This window comes from Pelophylax lessonae (assembly GCF_965119305.1).
Source record: "Pelophylax lessonae genome assembly, chromosome: 2".
In the NCBI taxonomy this organism is placed as follows: domain Eukaryota; kingdom Metazoa; phylum Chordata; class Amphibia; order Anura; family Ranidae; genus Pelophylax; species Pelophylax lessonae.
Window position 1 is genome coordinate 318,634,305 of NC_138769.1, and position 18,001 is coordinate 318,652,305.

The 18,001-nt window shown below is 40.1% G+C and overlaps 1 protein-coding gene across 1 annotated transcript in view; it reads right to left on the reverse strand.

Annotated features, from left to right (window-relative positions):
• CRYBG2 (crystallin beta-gamma domain containing 2) overlaps positions 1-18,001 on the reverse strand; it is a 221,013-nt gene that overhangs the window by 12,635 nt on the left and 190,377 nt on the right. The window contains exons 17-18 of the mRNA XM_082248058.1: positions 17,207-17,319; positions 8,768-8,897 (exon numbers count right to left, since the gene is read on the reverse strand). Of these exons, the coding sequence (XP_082104184.1) occupies positions 8,768-8,897; positions 17,207-17,319 (243 nt within the window). The remainder of the gene's footprint in view (positions 1-8,767; positions 8,898-17,206; positions 17,320-18,001) is intronic.

An 18,001-nucleotide genomic window follows, 5' to 3' on the forward strand; every position in this document is an offset into this window, starting at 1 on the left:
CCTAAACAACCTCAGCTCCTCTATTGTTAATGTGAACCTTTTTCAATTTTAAACCTAAAGCTGAAATTTAGCTGTGGAAGTTTTTTTTACAAATATACATTGGTCCAGCTTGGACAAATGTAAGTATGCATGTGCCATACCTGTAAAAATTGCCTTGGTTTACGGCACAATTTCAAAGCCGCACTACAGTGCGATTTGCACTGCCGATTTCATTGTGGCTTGCAACCTCATTTAACAGAAGTCTACGCAAGTCACAATGAAATCGGTAAAAAGTAGTGCAGGAACCTTTTTCAGAATTACTGCAACAGGAGTCACGGCGATATGAACGGTTCCATTACCGGCAATGGGGTTCGACTTGTCATGCAATTTGGAACTTTTGAATTGCATGACAAGTCACATCAGTGTGAACGAGAGCTAAACCTCCACTTTAACAGTAAACATCCTGTTCAAGAGCAGACACTATTATTTTATTAGTCAGAAAAGGTTCTGTGGCTACAGTGTCACATTGTAACTATGGCCTGTCTGTGCAAATCCATTTGGACCCCCCCCTCCTCCAAAGCCGTTAAAAGTGCCCATACTTCATTTTGTCCTATTACCTTCTACCTGTGTCTTTGGTGTCACAGAAGCATGGAAGTACATTAAGAACAAAAGAAACATTAAATATAATCATGCTATATTATGGAACTAACTTAAAGATTGTCTATGCATTTGTATGTTCCAGCGCACTCCAAACTGCCATAGGCCAAAAAGCATAAGCAGGTGCTATAGTGAAACAAGGGATGGTGCCATGAAACAAACCATTAAAGAGTAAACACCTACACATTTCTTTGTGTTCATTTTTATATAATAAAATCAGCACACTATAGTAGAAATCAAACTCACAACTGCCTAAGAGAGGGGTCCTCAATTGCCCCAAAGTTTTGCTGTGCATTGGTGGAATAAATATTCTGTCTTTAATTTTATACAAGGATTTGCTGGTGACACACAATTTTTTGTTATATAAAAATGAACCCCAAAAAATGTGACATTTCTAATAATAAAAAAAAAAAATAAAAAAAAAACGGATTTCAAATATTACATTAGCAGTGCAGATTAAAAAAAATGCAAATAGTTACTTACCTATTTCACATTTTATACAGTAGAGAAAAAAAATCACTTATAAACAGCAGAGCAGTCATAGACCACTACACCCTTCAATGTACCCTATACATTAGGAGGATTAAAGTGTTACTAAACCCAGGACCCTGCATTCACTATATTTGGTCTCCCACAGTTCACAGAACATGGAAATGCAATTATTTTCCTAAATATAAACTGCTAAATACCTTTTCTCATCAGCAGTATATAGCAGCCTTGTGAATTCTACCAGTGCCTGGTTAAAGCTTGTAGGAGGAGTTTTCATTCTCCTCTGACTGTCCTATGAGACTGCAGGACCCCTGACCCTCTGTCTGGACAGTGCTGATTGGCCCTGTGCTGATCACAATCACATGCACCCTCCCAAGAAAAAACTATCTAGCAATACACACTAAACTGAGCATGTGCAGAGTGACTCCAAAGGCTCTGTACTATCAAGAGATGGTATTGAAACAGTGGAAGAAGGGGAGGATCACAGAAGACAGGATCAAACAGCCTGTTTACACAATGCAGAGGATTAACCCCTTAGGCTCCACAGAGAGCATAACAAACATGCTTTACTGCATATCAAAAATGTGTACTAATACTGCACTATGGATGTATGATGTTTACCCTCAATCCAAAATGCTGCTGTTCAAAAGTAATTAAAAAAATGACAAAAAAGGACACACAGCGCAAATCGGAATATATAAACTGACTGGCACCAGTTACTTTATATATTCCCATTTGCGCTGTGTGTCCTTTTTTGTCATGCTTTACTGCATATACAGACTGATTTTACTATTGTGACTTTAAATATCCAAATTTAAGTGGTAATTTATTTTTTTAAAGAACAGAGACCAATCACTTGTGTGGAGCGCTTATGTACAATTATTACAAGCTTTAATTGTAAAATTACAACCTCAGTAAATATATTGCAGTTTTGTATGGCTGCAACGGTTTACTGATTGTTTTAGACCATGTTAGCCATGAATAGTAGCAGAAATGCATTGCTTGTATTTTCTCTGGAATGTTCATTATCATAGCTAGGTAAGGAATTTCTTTTAATACGTAACTAAACCTTGAAAAAAGCATGGCATGAATGTAGTGTTGCCTTTCCTCTAAAAAAAAAAAAAAAAAAATATTGGAATTAAGTTTTAAAGTTAGTAGTATTTTGCAAATTTTTTTAAGGCCAAGTTCACCTTTTCAGGCAGAATTTTACTTTTCATGATAATATAGAATCAAATAATATGTGGGGAGCTTTTACATGACAAGTTGCAATAGAGTAATAATTAAATGAATATGAGTATTTTTTTTTCATAAGAAGTACTCTTCTTGCATTCTAGTCAGTATCAACAAAGAATACATTTTCATTGCTGGCAGTTGGAGTCAAACCAATATATGTTTTTGCATTTTTGCCCCTGTGCATCCAGAAGGAGAAAGGGCTGTACAAAAGGCTGGGTTCTCACCACGATTTAGGAGTTCCAGATGTGTTCTGCATATGCATTTGCACACGTTTTGATGCATTTTTAATGCATTCCAGTGCATTTTTTTCTTCTTTTTTATTTTGACACTTGAAACATGTCATGACAATGTGCATGCCAGTGTACTTTTGGTGCGTTTACATGCATTCTGGTGCATTTACATATGTTTTGCTGCATTACGTACAAAAAAATGCAGCACATTTTACTTTTGTTGACTGCACTGGAACTGATTGCACTGGTGTGAACTAGGGCCTTCAGAATACATAGAAAACACTGTGCATGCATTTTTGATGCAGACCACTTAAAGACCAGGCCTTTTTCTGACATTTATTGTGTACAAGTAAAAATCATAATTTTTTGCTAGAAAATTACTTAGAACCCCCAAACATTATATATTTTTATTAGCAGAGATCCTAGAGAATAAAATGCGGTTGTTGCAATATTTTATGTCACACTGTATTTGTGCAATAAAAAATTGTAAAGTTAGCCCATTTTTTTTTTTTTTTTTGTATGATGTGAAAGATGATGTTACACCAAGTACATGGATACCAAACATGTCATGCTTTAAAATTGTGCGCACTCGTGGAATGGCAACAAACTACGGTACTTAAAAATCTCCATAGGGTATGCTTTAAAATTTTTCACAGGTTACCTTTTCAGAGTTACACTATAATTATTGCTCTCTCTTTAATGATTGCGGCAATACCTCACATGTGTGGTTTGAATACTGTTCACATATGCGGGCGCGACTTACGTATGCGTTCACTTCTGCACGCGAGCTTGGATGGATGGGGCGCTTTCAACTTTTTTCTTCATTATTTTACTTTATTTTTTTCATTTTTACAGTGTCCCTTTCATTTTATTTATTTATTTTTTTAATCTTTAGATCACTTTTAATTATTTTACAAGAAATGTAAACATCCCTTGTAATTTTTAATCTTCAGATCACTTTTAATTCTTTTACAAGAAATGTAAACATCCCTTGTAATAGAAATAAGCGTGACAGGTCCTCTTTATGGAGAAATCTGGGGTCAAAAAGACCCCAGATCTCCTATTTACCTTTAAAAATGAAATTTTGCCTTTACCAAAAAAAAAAAAAAATGATGTTGAAAACAGGAAGTTGAAGTTTGGAAAGAATGGGAGAGCCACACCAGCTTGTACAAGCTTGCTTGTAAAAGATTTTTATTTTGGAACAACCAACGCGTTTCGGGGGCTTAGCACTTCCCCTTCATCAGGGCTAAACAGGATAATACAGGCACTTGGATTGGAAAGGCGAAACAGGAATTGACGCCAGAGGTTACCCTGGTCCTCCACGGGCATAGAGCCGACTGGGGGCTATCTTGCTCGACTTCTTGCCTAGACATTGGCCGCACTAGATCTGGTAAGAGAAAAAGTGATCTTGTGGCGAATCTGCAGCTAGGACACTTTTATCAGAAAGCTGACCATCTAAGGAAAAAAAAAGGATTACGGGGTTAGGGCATCTAGCTGCAGTCATAACCCCGGTATTTAACTGTAAAGTAATGATGCACATTTACAGTTAGGCGGTCGGCAAGTGGTTAAAAAAGGCTATAAGACCGCCCTACCGATTTCATTGGGAACTACATGCTGCAAAGCAGCCCAGGATGTAGACACACTCCTGGTCGACTGAGCGGTCGCCATCCCCAAAGGAGCTAAGCCCTCGGCTCTGTCAGTCTGTTGGATGGCCCAGACAATCCATGCCACTATCATCCTAGATGAGGCACTTTTCCCTTCGTCCTTTCCGGCAAAAAAAATAAACAGGCGTTCTGAAGCCTGAAGGAAGCTGTAGCTTGTAGATATAACTTCACAATATCTGAGAGATGCCTAGAACCAAAAGAAGGCACTGCTGAGAGTCAAACTCAGAATTCCCTGTTTACTAGCCATGGGCTTTAACCAATTAAGCCACAGTGCAACCTCTCCCACGTCTAAAGGACGCAAGTTAGTACTTCAAAGGTTTGTAGAACAATTTCTTGGTTCCCATGAAAGACTGATGTACCCTTAGGAATTGAGTCAAGCACAGGTAAAAGCACCACTCAAACTGGAAGAACATTAAGAAAAGTTCTCCATGATCAGTGAATCAATCTGAGGCTTTTTAATGCAGACGTGATAGCCAGGAGAAAAGTGAACATGACAGAGAGGCCTTTAACAGAGACAGCCATAAAACACTCTGCTCCAATTCCCAAAAGGGAGTTGAGAACAAGAGGAAGACTCCATTTGGAAAACCTCCGCTTACTCTGAGGTCTGAACCTAGTTGCTCCCTTGAAGAATTGTTGGACAGGAAAAGATGCCTTGACCTGGAAACACCTGTGCAGGCCGATAAAGCTGACACTTGCACTCCGAAAGAGCTGATCGATAGAGCCAGATCTAAATCCAACTGGAGGAAGCCCAGAATATTTAGAACTTCTAGATCAGTACATGATCTGTCAACAGCAGACATGTATTGCACAGATTTTGACCAGATTCTCCCTTAAAATTTGTTTGTGTTCACTCTCCTACCATTCAACAGAGAGGAGATGAGTCTGGAGGAGCAGCCGAGGACTTCCAATCTCAAGAACCAGACTGTCATACTTACCCGTGCTGCACATGGATGGAGAAAAGCATCCAGTAATAGAAGGTCTGGCCTGATGGGAAGGAGCACTGGGTTCTGGTAGCTGAACAGTGCTAGCAAGGGAACCATGGCCTAATTGGCCAATAAGGCATCACTGCCACTACCTCCACAACTTCTGTTCAGGGTTTTCATAGAAACCCGGGGATGACCAGGACTTGAATAAACGCACAGGACCCGCTGCATTTCCAATGATCTGTCAGTGCATCTGTGCCTGAAAAACCTCCACATGTAGAGACCATTCCTTGTTTTTCAACTGGACTCTGGAAAGAAAGTCTGTTAAAATATTCTGGACTCCAGGGAAATAAGCGTCTAAGATGTATTCTCGATTCCTTTGAGCAAGACATAATTGACTCTACATCCTGTAATAGAGAACAGGCTGTGAGTCCCTCTTTGTCTTTTAATGTAAGAGATCGCTGTAGTGTTGACTAGCCTAAGAGCATTGACGCTCCTTTCGTTCTATGGTGAAATGCCTGTAGGGTGCAGAAGGCTGCTCGTAGTTTCAGAATGTTCAACCAAATCTTGTGAAATTAATAGTCCCACCTGCCTTGAGCTATCCCCGACATGCAGAAAGCCCCTAATCCCATATTGGTGGTATCGGACGTGATTGTGAACCAGGAAATGGAGCAAATTAACCAGTTTGTAGATGTAGATGACCTAAATTCTGCTTCCTGGCTCCCACTGCTGGAGAAACCCCTACCGGAAGGGCCGCCTTCTCCGGAGTGTCCACTTGACCATCGGATCCATAGACACCATAGTGTCGATCATTTTAGACACTGAAAGGCACGCAGGTGGGAAGAAGACAAGACCAGGAGTATTCTGTTCCAGAAAATCAGGATCCAGAGACAAAGCAATGGTCCTCTTGATAATATCGAACTGAGCCCGAGGAACACAAGAGCCTGAGTGGGCTCCAGGTGTCTCTTTTCCAGAATCAGCCACCAGCCGAATTTTGAGGAGCAGCTGCCCTCTGTCTTGGGACAGTAGGAGAAGAACATCCAAGTAACTATGCAGGTGTATGCTCCTTGCTTTGATCAAGACCTCAACAACTGATAAGATCCTTAAAACACACAGGGTGATGTTAGAAGCCCGAATTGTAGAAAAGCAAGCTGGAGATGGTCTTGACCTACGGGGAACCAAAGGAACTTGCGGAAGTCTTCTACAAAGGGCACATGAAAGTAAGCCTCTTTAGGTCTATTGGAAATGAGTCAGTCACCTGGCTGGACCCCCTGTGAATCAGGGACAATGCTTCCATCTTGAACTTCTCCTTTTGATAAAAATTGATTTAGGTGCGCGAGGTCGAAAATTGGCCTTTCGCAAGCCGCTCCTCTTCATGACCTGTTTTTTTTTTTTTTTTTTTGCATATTTGTCACAGCTTTTTTCTCTTAATAAATTAAATCATATAAAAACTGTATTTTGTAATTACTCGGGTTATCTTTGTGTAAAATAAAATGTGTTTGATGATCTGAATCTTGCGTGTTACAAATCTGAAAAAAAATAAAAAAATCAAGAAGGGGGCAAATACTTTTTCACAGCACTGTATAGAAAACAGTTTTTTCTTTTGGGATAAGTTTTTACATAAATGAAAAAAAGCTGATCATTGTAAGCACCCCTGATAGTATTACACGGTTTGTTTCATCCCTGTAAACAGATACAGACTTACTGACTAAATCACGAAAAGAAAACAGAAGAAAGAAAGCCTAAAAAAATGCAGCCATCACATCTAAGAATTGGTAAGCTGCAATAGATAAAATGTTTGCTTTTGGGTTTATTACTGCTTCAACCACTTGCTGCCAGATCACATACCTGTAGGCCATTGGCTTCAAGTGGTTGTACCGGGGTGATGCCTGAAGCTGCTGATGGTCAGCTTTCTTGTAATAACAACCAATGTGGCTAAGCAGTCACTCGGCTGTTATTACAAACAGCAGGAGGGGACATCCCCCCTTCCTCTCACCACCTTCCGCAGCTCACCCGGGCTCTTCTGTCTCACCAGGAGACCCAAGCCACCAGCTGGCGTGTCCACTGACTGGCCAGAGACCCGAACAAAACCGGAATCGGCTTTGATCTGGTCTCGCATGTAGTAACCCAGAAGGGACATCACAACGTCACTCCTGGTTTATTCGGCAGCCAGCGGCACCAGTTTAAAAAAAAATCCAAAGTATTCAAAAACGCTAAACTTGCCGTTTTAAATAACTTTCAAGTCCAGAGCAGGGGTTTGGGCTGAGATCCCTCCATAAAAAGTACCCATCACTGCCTATTACTGTCACAAGGGATGTTAACATTCCCTGTGACAGCAAGAAAAGTGAAAAGAAATTTATTTTTTAAAGGGACGGTGTAAAAAAAAAACAAAAAAAAAACAAGTAATAATAAATAAAAATTAATAAAATAAATAGGAAAAAAATGTTTAAAGTGCCCCAACCCTCTGTGTTCGTGCGCCAAAGCAAACGCATACGTAAGTCGCGCCTGTAAATGTAAAGTGTTCAAACTGCACAATGGTATCGTTAGAGCGAGAGCTATAATTATAGTGCAAGACCTCCTCTGTAACTCTAAACAGGTAACCGTTAAAAATTTTTTTAAAAATTGCCTATGGAGATTTTTAAATCCCGTAGTTTGTCGCCATTCAACAAGTGTGCGCAATTTTAAAGCGTGACATGTTAGGTATCTATTTAAAATTGTTTTATTCTCTTTTTAATGAATTGAAGTATATTTTTTTCCCAAAAAAAATTGTTTGAAATACCACTGTGCAAATACAGTGTGACATAAAATATTACAACGACCGCCATTTTATTCTTTAGTCTCTCTGCTAAAATATATACATATATATATATGTTTTAGGGTCCTAAGTAATTTTCCAGCAAAAAATAATGACTTTAATGTCAGCAACAAATGTCAGAAATAGGCCTTGGCTTCAAGTGGGTAATAAAACTTCTAATAGGCTTTGTAGCAGTATAGGAAGTCTTGTATGCAAAAGAAAATATTATCCAACAGTGAATCCAGTATCAATTTAACAGCTGCTAATAGACAGAAGTTTCCTTGCATGTCCATTCAACAAAAAGTGGATCAAGTGATCACATCCTGTTGAGCAGGGACCACCACACACTGATCAAAATTTGACAGATCCCTGCTAAACCAGCTGAAATTCGATGAGTGTATGGCCAAATTTACAGTCTGAATTATGTGTGTCAGACAGAAAAGTAAGTAAATAAGAAGGGTTAAAACTTTTGCATTGTCCTTATTGCTGACCACAGCCCAGGATTTCCCCTAATCTCAAATGACAGGTGTCAGAAAGAGTAGGTAATGAGGGGAAATCTGCTTAGTAGGGACACAGGCTATAACTGTGCCCTATACTATACAAAACTAAAAATAACAGGGTTTTGGCTGACACTGGGCTTTATATTCTTTTTAAAAGGGGTTCAAGTATATTAAATGTAAGTATTACCAATAATGCAATCTCATCCAAATTGTCTACATTTCTTTGTTTAATCAGATTGGGCAGAACCAAAAGAAACCCATTCATAAGCAGCAGAGTAGAAATGAGTAGCATACGTACAAGAGGAACCCTTTTGAGGGAGCGTATTGTGCTAAAGCCCTGACAGCCCATGGCGGTTCTTGTTGGGTAATCTCCCTCAGAAAGTATGTACTGCTCTCCACGACAGTCTTCGCCTTCATACAAACTCCAGCTGTGGGGAGAATGAAGAAAACCATGGTTCAATCATTGTTTTTTTTTTGTATTTTTTTTTAATTGCCCTTCATGATAATATGAAAAAGAGATAATCCATAGCACATGCTAAACAAAAAAATAATTATATTCTACTGTACATTATTACTATATAATATATTACTTTTATGTAACTGCTAACAGAACTTGTTCTTCCTCTTGTGAACAGAGCACTAACTACTTAAGACAATGCCGAGGTGTGTAAGCTTGTATTGCTGTAGGCTTTATTTTTGTATGTGTAAGCATATCAAGTCATATCAAGTCCCGTGTTTTTTTCTATTAAATAACAAACATGTTGTACTTACCTCTTCTGTGCAGTGGTTTTGCACAAAGCAACCTGGATCCTCCTCTTCTCGAGTCCCCTTTTGCTGCTCCTGGCCCTTCCCTCCTGTTGAGTGCCCCCACAGCAAGCGGCTTGCTATGGGGTACCCGAGCCGAGCTGCAGCCTTTTGCGCTCATTTAGACACAGAGCCACCGTTCTGCCCTGCCCCTCTCTATCCTGATTGGCTAACTGACGTTGATTTACAGCAGCGGGAGCCAATGGCGCTGCTGCTGTGACTCAGCCAATCAGGAGGGAGAGTCCCGGGTAGCCAAGGGACTCATGGACATCGCTGGACAGAGATGGGCCTCAAAAAAGTATTGAAGGGTGCTGGGGAGGCTGCTACACACAGAAGGCATTTTATCTTAATGCATAGAATGCATTAAGATAACCTTCTGCCTTTACAACACCTTTAACTGACTCTCATCGACATTCCAATACACACTCACACACATGCACTCATGCACTCATATTGCTGGTATATTCTCTTTAAACATTAAAAAATTTGTAAACCCAACATTTCATATTCCTGATATGTGCCTGCTGTAACATGTACTTGTATGAAAAAGTATTCTGTTCTTTTGGTATTGCTTCCTTTGTGTGAAATCACTGGTGCTACTACCATTCCCTCTGCTTTTCTATCAAAAACTGACCACACCAAGCAGAAGAGCACTCTAGCTCAGTTCTCAAGCTATGCTGGGAACTCAGTGTGCTCTCCTCCAATGATCAGGCTTGTCCTGACACACACCAGCTGCACAGCCTTTCACTGGTAAGATCAGTTTACTGCTGTTTTTTCTCCCCTCAGCTCTCTATGCAGCTGGGAACAGAAGTTATATGATCACTTATAAAAAAGGGAAAAAAGGTATTTATAATGTTTTTTTGTTATCTATCTATCTATCTATCTATCTATCTATCTATCTATCTATCTATCTATCTATCTATCTATCTATCTATCTATCTATCTATCTATCTATCTATCTATCTATCTATCTATCTATCTATCTATCTATCTATCTATCTATCTATCTATCTATCGATATTATATCTATACACAAATGTTTTGCCTTTCATTTCTATTTTAAACTAAATGAGTTGTTTTAAGGTTTACAATCACTTTATTGACGTACTTGTCACATTTACTGGAAATAATACAAAAATCTACAATATTGACAACTAATACAATGAGTTTGGTTATCTGTTATCAAGCACCTAAGCACTCTCCACTTTCTATTTAGATGCCCAAATGATTATTGACAATGTTTATTAACCATGTATGCCAAGAGCAATGCTAATATGAAAATAAGCTAATGTTGTACACCAGATACCTGAAATTATTTGTCTGCGCCTCCCCTGTTTAAAAAAGGGTGGGTTAAAATAAAAGTGTTGAAATCTTAATATTTGGAGTCTGGTGGGCTCAGTCATCCATTGACCATTTATACCTCTTGCGAGTTCCAACAACAAGATCCCATTCCATTTCAATCTTCCTTCTGCATTCTCCATAATATAGAAATTCTAAAACCCAACAGTAAGCCCTGATAGTTTGTTATAGAGTTGTAATATCTGATTATGTTTATTCTGGATAATGAAAGCCTCTTGAACCTCCTTTAGGGAAAGGGAGCCTTGGCTGCTGGAAGCATGGCATCACTATGGGTGTGAACCTAAAAGGGAAGTTAAGTAGCTCCCTTAGGATTGGCTACAAAGACCTGAAGGTGATTGGGTGGAGCCTGAATCCTAGGAAAGGCTACGCTGGGGCACATCCAACTGTTCTGATGAGATTTAACTGTCACAAGAGTTGCCCACCCTCTCGCCCATTGTGATGTTTTGTCATAGGTTTATTGGCAGTTTTGACCTTGCCAGCAATTGATGTTGCTTTATGGGCTATGCTCTTAAAGCGGAGTTCCACCCAAAAGTGGAACTTCCGCTTTAAATAGTCCTAACCCCCTGACATGCCACATTTGGCATGTCATTTTTTTGGGGGGGGAGTGGGTACCTAGTTTTGACAGGTACCCACTCCCACTTCCGCTCGGAGCGCTGCGGCGCCCTGAGCGGAAGTTCTCCTCTCTCCCTCCCTCCCTGCAATCTTCTGGGACATGTCAGAGGTCCCAGAAGATTGCCGGCCAATCACGACGCATAGCGCAACTCGCGCATGTGCAGTGCGTACCCGGCTGTGAAGCCGCAAACTGTCACAGCCGGGTGCTAACATCAGTGATGCCGGCGCCGCAGAGCAGAGAGGGAGAAGACGGCGCATCGCTGGACCGTGGGACTGTTGAGTGTGCGGTTAGGCTGGAACTCCACTTTAAGTTAAATTCTGGGGTCAGTCTAATGTCTGTCTGGCACTGATGGTAAGGACAGGCCTCTTAGACTATGTGACTTTATGTTTTATGGGTGCTCACGGTAGAACTGTGACTGGCATTGTTGTTTGGTAAATATTTTGCTCAGTCTAATGTCTGTCTGGCACTGATGGTAAGGAAAGGCCTCTTAGACTATGTAAGTTTATGTTTTATGGATGCTCACAGTATAACTGTGACTGGCACTGTTGTTTGGTACGTTTGGAAAGTTGTTATTTTCAATAAGCTATGGCCTTGCCCAATTTCCAACTTAATCAGCTTCCATGTCTTTTTGGGGGCAAGGTATTGGTTTATTAGTTGGTCATAAATGAGCCTATGCTTCACAGCAGTCAAAACATATATTCTTTTATTAAATGCTTAACTCCATTCCTCTTTTAAATGCTCACTCCAGAAACACAGGTTGGGTGGAAACATTTATTTCTATCTCACAGTTTAGACGTTTCTTTATGGTGTGGCACAGTTACGTGGTTGTATACAGAGAGTTTGATGTGTGCATATATGTACATCATGTGGTATGAATACTGTGCAAACAATATGAAATAGAATCTGTACAGGTGCACAACACTTTGACCTATATGTGACAGTATACATGACCTACATATGTACAGTTTGTTCAGAAGAAGCTTCAACGTTGGTTTATATGTGCTTAGGGGAGTTGGAAAGGCACGGTCCAAAACACAGAAGACTTTTGCTACACAAGAAGAAGAGCGATGGAAGCTAAAAGGTGTAATCTTGGAGTACTATAGAGCAGTAATGGCGAACCTTGGCACCCCAAATGTAGAGCAGTGATGGCGAACCTTGGCACCCCAAATGTAGAGCAGTGATGGCGAACCTTGGCACCCCAAATGTTTTGGAACTACATTTTCCATGATGCTCAACTACACTGCAAAGTGCATGAGCATCATGGGAAATGTACTTCCAAAACATCTGGGGTACCAAGGTTCACCATCATTGCTATAGAGGAAGCTGCCCAACGTGCAAGAAAAGAAGTAGAAGGAGGAAGCAGGTGGCTTACAACTAACCAAGACTGGCAATAAATGGATGATTTTTTTTCATTCATCCAGCGGGCTGAACGAAAAAAAAATTAAACAGATTCCTCCATCCACACAATCGAGGTTGATAGAGGAATCCTTCTCACTTCTCACAGCGGGACTCTCCCATGTCTGAATACACTGATCAGCACTGCAGCCGCTAAGAGAAACAAAATTGTCAAAAATCCAGTTCAACAGAAGTTGAGCAGGAGCAGCTACACATGGATTGAACTTCATCCACTCTGTGCTGAACCAGACGGATTTCGACTCATCAATAGCCAGATTAAACCTCTTACAAATATAATACTTTTTACTACAATTACTTATGTTTCACATAATGACGTGTTTAAAGCTAAACTCCAGCCAGGAAAAAAAAATCATCAGTGTTTACCTCTCCACCTGCTCCCACCAAATCTTTATTTTTCCTTGTTGTGAACATAGTTTGTTATACCCACTTATACAAAATTCATGGTCCTGTGATCTTACGCTTGTTCTGATGCCGTGCACCCTTCAGATGTGCATGATACTGCTCCACCGAATTTAGTACCATGTTGCATATATTGCAAGAATAGCTGCTCCTTAATGCCCTCTGAAAGGTCTATTTCTCTCACCGAAGACAGAAATACCTTTCTAAACATAAACAATACTGATACTTCCTGCTGTGCACCTTACTCCAAGATCCAGCCCAGATGTAAGGGAAGAATATATTGTTTATAAAGTTATTCTTGCAACATATGCAATGTGGCACTAAATTCAGTGGAGCAGTATCATATACACCTGAAGCGTGTACGGCATCAGAACAAGCCATAGGTGTGCACAGCCTATTGCATTAGTGTGTGCACCTCAAAGCTCAAACCCATACATGTGTATATATACTGATGGTGTCGGTAGAAACAGTGGACCCTGTCAGTAGGGCAGAGAGTGGTGTGAGGGCAGTGGATGGTGTCAGTAGTTTTTATTTTTTATTATATTTTACAATTTTATTTTTTGTATTTTTTATAAAAATTGTAGGAGCCGTTAGGGGGCTTTGCTGAAATATCAGTGGTTCAAACAGGGTGAATCTGCTCCACACAGGGTTATTAGGGTGTGCCCAGGCACACCTGACACACCCTGTGCGCACACCTATGGAACAAGCTCTAAAGAAGAAGGTCAGTCCTTCAAAGCGTGTTAGCCAGTTGGGTCCTAGATAGGGCCCCTTCCCTCGGTTAGAGGTCGTGGTCATTCACTAATGAATAGCCACATAGGTGACCTGATGAGCTTTCACTATGTGAGCAGAGGGCAGAGCCACAACGTCATTGCATCGCTTCCGTTTTCGAGTCCGTGGAGCGCATCTGCGTTCCGGACTTCCTGATTCTTTGATTTTTTTACTGCTTGGCTTTTACTGAATAAATTAAGTGCACTACCAGTGTTTCTTATTAACATTGAAACCATGGATTTATGCTACGGATGTTTCATTTCTTACACATGTATGATACCGCGGGGGGTAATTGGAGAATGAGAATATAGTGTGTCAGCCATCTATTGCGCAAAGGAGATTACATACAGCCACTGGTGTTGTGAATGCTGGATACCCCTTGGTGGGGAGAGCTTTCCGGTGAGTGCGGTACACAAGGGGGAGCACGAATAAAGACAACGGCAGGAATATTTTGTCAGAGCACATTTTTGGATTTCTGTGCAATATCAAACTCAAAGACTGTTACTATATTGTGTGCATGCACATGTCACTTTTGCGTGTGAGTCACTATTATTGATTCAAACTGAAAGTTTTTATATTATTTGTATGCATGTGTCATTTTTTCACTGAGTCACATAGTATTGTTTTATACATTGAGTTTTTGTGATTTGCTTTAAATTATTGTTATATGTTTTATGTATAGCACGTATTAATATTATGAGCCACAAATATGGTGTATCAACACACTGAGTATTGCTAAACATCCAGCACAAGCAGCGCCACACCCACTAACATTCTCTATCACACACTAAAATCTACCTAGGTAATTGTTTAAGTGGAGGCAGCAGCTTTATTACACACCTTCTTTTTTCCCTAATAATTAGTCCATAGTTTGGATATATAACTCTTTCATTTTTTCCATCTATATTCTTTTATCACTATTTCTGTAATAAATACATTGGATATTGCACTAGGCCAGTGCGTCCTCTCTTTTCTTTTTTCTACTTTTTCAAAGCTCTCCAATAAAAAAAATTTGATACATTCATAAACGTTATAACAGTACACGTTAGACAAAAAAAAAACTTGTGTTTTTCATTACAGCAATTACATTGGAAAATACCCTTATCTTGATCAAATTCACTACAATTTAGTACTCGTGGCACAGGAAGAGTTGGAATTCTGATTATATTGCTTATTCTGTACTTTGGAGCCATATGAGGAGAAAATATTTGTAACTTTCTGCCTATATTTATAGCACCATCTTGTGGACATATATATAACGTAGTAGTAGTCACATTCGCATGGACTTGTTTTGTAGCATTGAAGATTGTTTTTCAAGGTAGTTTCCTAAGTTTAGTTTATCTGAATCAAAGAACCCAATTCTTTGAGTGGTGAAAAGTCTTCAATATTAAAAACAAGTACAATTGAATGCTATTTAAAGCGGAGTTCCACCCTAAAAACTATCTTTGCACTGTCCGCTAGCTTAGATCAGTGTTTCTCAACTCCAGTCCTCAGGGCCCACTAACAGGCCAGATTTTAAGTATTACCTTGGGGAGATGCAGACTAGAATACTGCAATCACTGAGTAGCAAATGATATCACCTGGGATGTATTTCAGTTATCTTGCAAACCCGGCCTGTTAGTGTGCCCTGAGTACCGGAGTTGAGAAACACTGGCTTAGATGAACCTGAAAAAGAATTGGATAATTAAAAAAAAAATTTTGTTTCACTTACCTTGTTTTTAATGAAAATATACTTACCTTTCTTCCTCTTCCTCCCTCTGCGGACACGGCCCACGACGTCACTTCCTCCTTGCATTGACTCCTGGGAGATGAGCGTCATCGATCCCAGGAGTCAATGTGCCTGCACCGGAGTCACTCGTCACTACCTGTGCAGGCGCGTCATTCCCTGCTGAACAGCTTCTGGGCATGCCCAGAAGCTGTTCAGGGATGACGTGCCTGCACCGGAAGTGACGAGCAGGGCATTCTGGGACTCTGACATCACCGAAGAGGACACAAAGAGGACACGAAAAGGGACGCTCCGGCTTCAGCCGCCCACACCTGAGATGGCAGCGCTGGACATTTTCCAGGTAAGTATTTCTTCTTACAGGTAAGTGAAACAGGGGACAGCTCAGAGGCTATCGTTGCTTAAATGCACTAGCCCTGACTGTCCCGGGGGTATTTTTAGCTTAAAATTTTTTCCACTTTAAACACTTGCCAACCACCCGCCGTTATACACAGTTATATACACAGTATCTGTTCCCGCAAATCGCCGTACCTGTACGACTGTTTGCAAGAGCAATCCTGTGGGAGCAGGCATGCTGCTGGAGGCATGCTTGTGCCCACTCGCTAGCGGGGAAGCCAAGGCACGGAGTCGGCAGCTGCGATTGCCACCGGGCACCCGCGATTGCTCCCCGTGAAGAGTTGTTCTCTCTGGTATCAACACAGAGCCCCTTTGTTCCTGTTACTTAGGAACACAGGACTCTGTGTTAATATTACAAGCCCATCCACTCCCACAGTTAGAAACCCCCCCCCCCCCTAGGCTCACACCTAATCCTTTGATTGCCCCTGAGTTAATCCCTTCCCTGCCAGTGTCATTATTACAGTAACAGTGCATATTTTTAACACTGATTACTGTATTAATGTCACTGGTCCCCCCAAACATGTCAAAAATGTCAGATAGGAGTCTGATCTGTCCGCCGCAATGTCGCAGTCCCTCTAAAAAATCACTGATCGCCGCCATTACTAGTAAAAAATAAATAAATAAAAATGACATAAATCTTTCCCATAGTTTGTAGACACGATTACTTTTGCGCAAACCAATCAAAATAAGCTAATTGCGATTTTTTTTCACCAAAAATATGTAGCAGAATACAAATTGGCCTAAAATGATGAAAACGTTTAATTTTATTTATTTATTTATTGGGGGGAATGTTATATAGCAGAAAAGGGAAAAATATTGATTTGTTTTTTTTCCAGAATTGTCACTCATTTTTTTGTTGATAGCGCAAAAAATAAAAATCGCACAGGTGATCATATACCACCAAATGAAAGCTCTATTTGTGGCAAAAAAAAGGACATCAATTTTATTTGGGTACAGTGTTGCACGACCGCGCAATTGTCCGTTAAAGTAACACAGTGCGTAATCGCAAAAAAATGGCCTGGTCTTTAAGGGGGAAAATCTTCCGGTCCAGAAGTGGTTAATACTGCTAGCTATAGCATGACTTGGATATTTGAAAGCCTTCACAGACACAAAACTGAAAGTATGATCCAATATAAAGTAACTAAGCTGGAAGAATCAAAAGGAAGCCACATTTTGGCAGTGATATTTTACTGTACTTTCCATTTACGTTATAATCTGCATATCTGAGGGCATTAAACTATTTCAAAATCCAGTCTTACCTTCCCCCTTCTACCCGACAAGACTGCAGTGAGAAGGATTCTGGGATCAATGAGTGATCTTCCACAAAAGTCATACAGTCACCATGGAAGTTAGGCTCAGAATATAGCTGGATCTAAAAAAAAAAACAGAAAAGAAACTAGGACAGTGTATCTATGTATCAATATAATCATGGTCAGGTTTGGGGCATTTAAGAAAATTAATATTTAGCTATATTTCAGATATGAAGATATTTTCTGGCACACTTCCAATGGCCTATCGTAAATCTCATCAAACTTTACTGCAAGCAACTTGTTTTAAATCTAAGTCTTTAAAACATAACCCCAGGCAAATAGTAAATATACAGCTTCAATGAATACATTGTTTTTGGTATGTATTCATACTACTGTAAAGTCATTCTTTTGACACACTACAGAGACAGTAAAGTGAAACACTGATTTCCTGGCTCAGGTTCAGCAATTCAGCACACTATTTGGCGTATCCAATTCCAGACTGATCATTAGATAACAGAGCGTTATCCATGGCTGTGCAGTGTGGCCAAGGTGTGAAAATCACAAGACTTGCCAAACAGTATGACAAATCCTATGACAGGTGTGCATCTGTAGTGTTGTTGTAACAAATAATGCTGTGTTAGTGCATCTGTAGTGTTGTTGTAACAGAAATGTCTGGGATTACTATGAAATTAGGGGAAATATGTCTGAGATGCCAAGAGCAACCAATTAAACTCAGCTATCTTTGGCAGAGTGGGAAATACATAACTGAAAAACAAAATATGCAGTAACATTTAACTGCAGTAT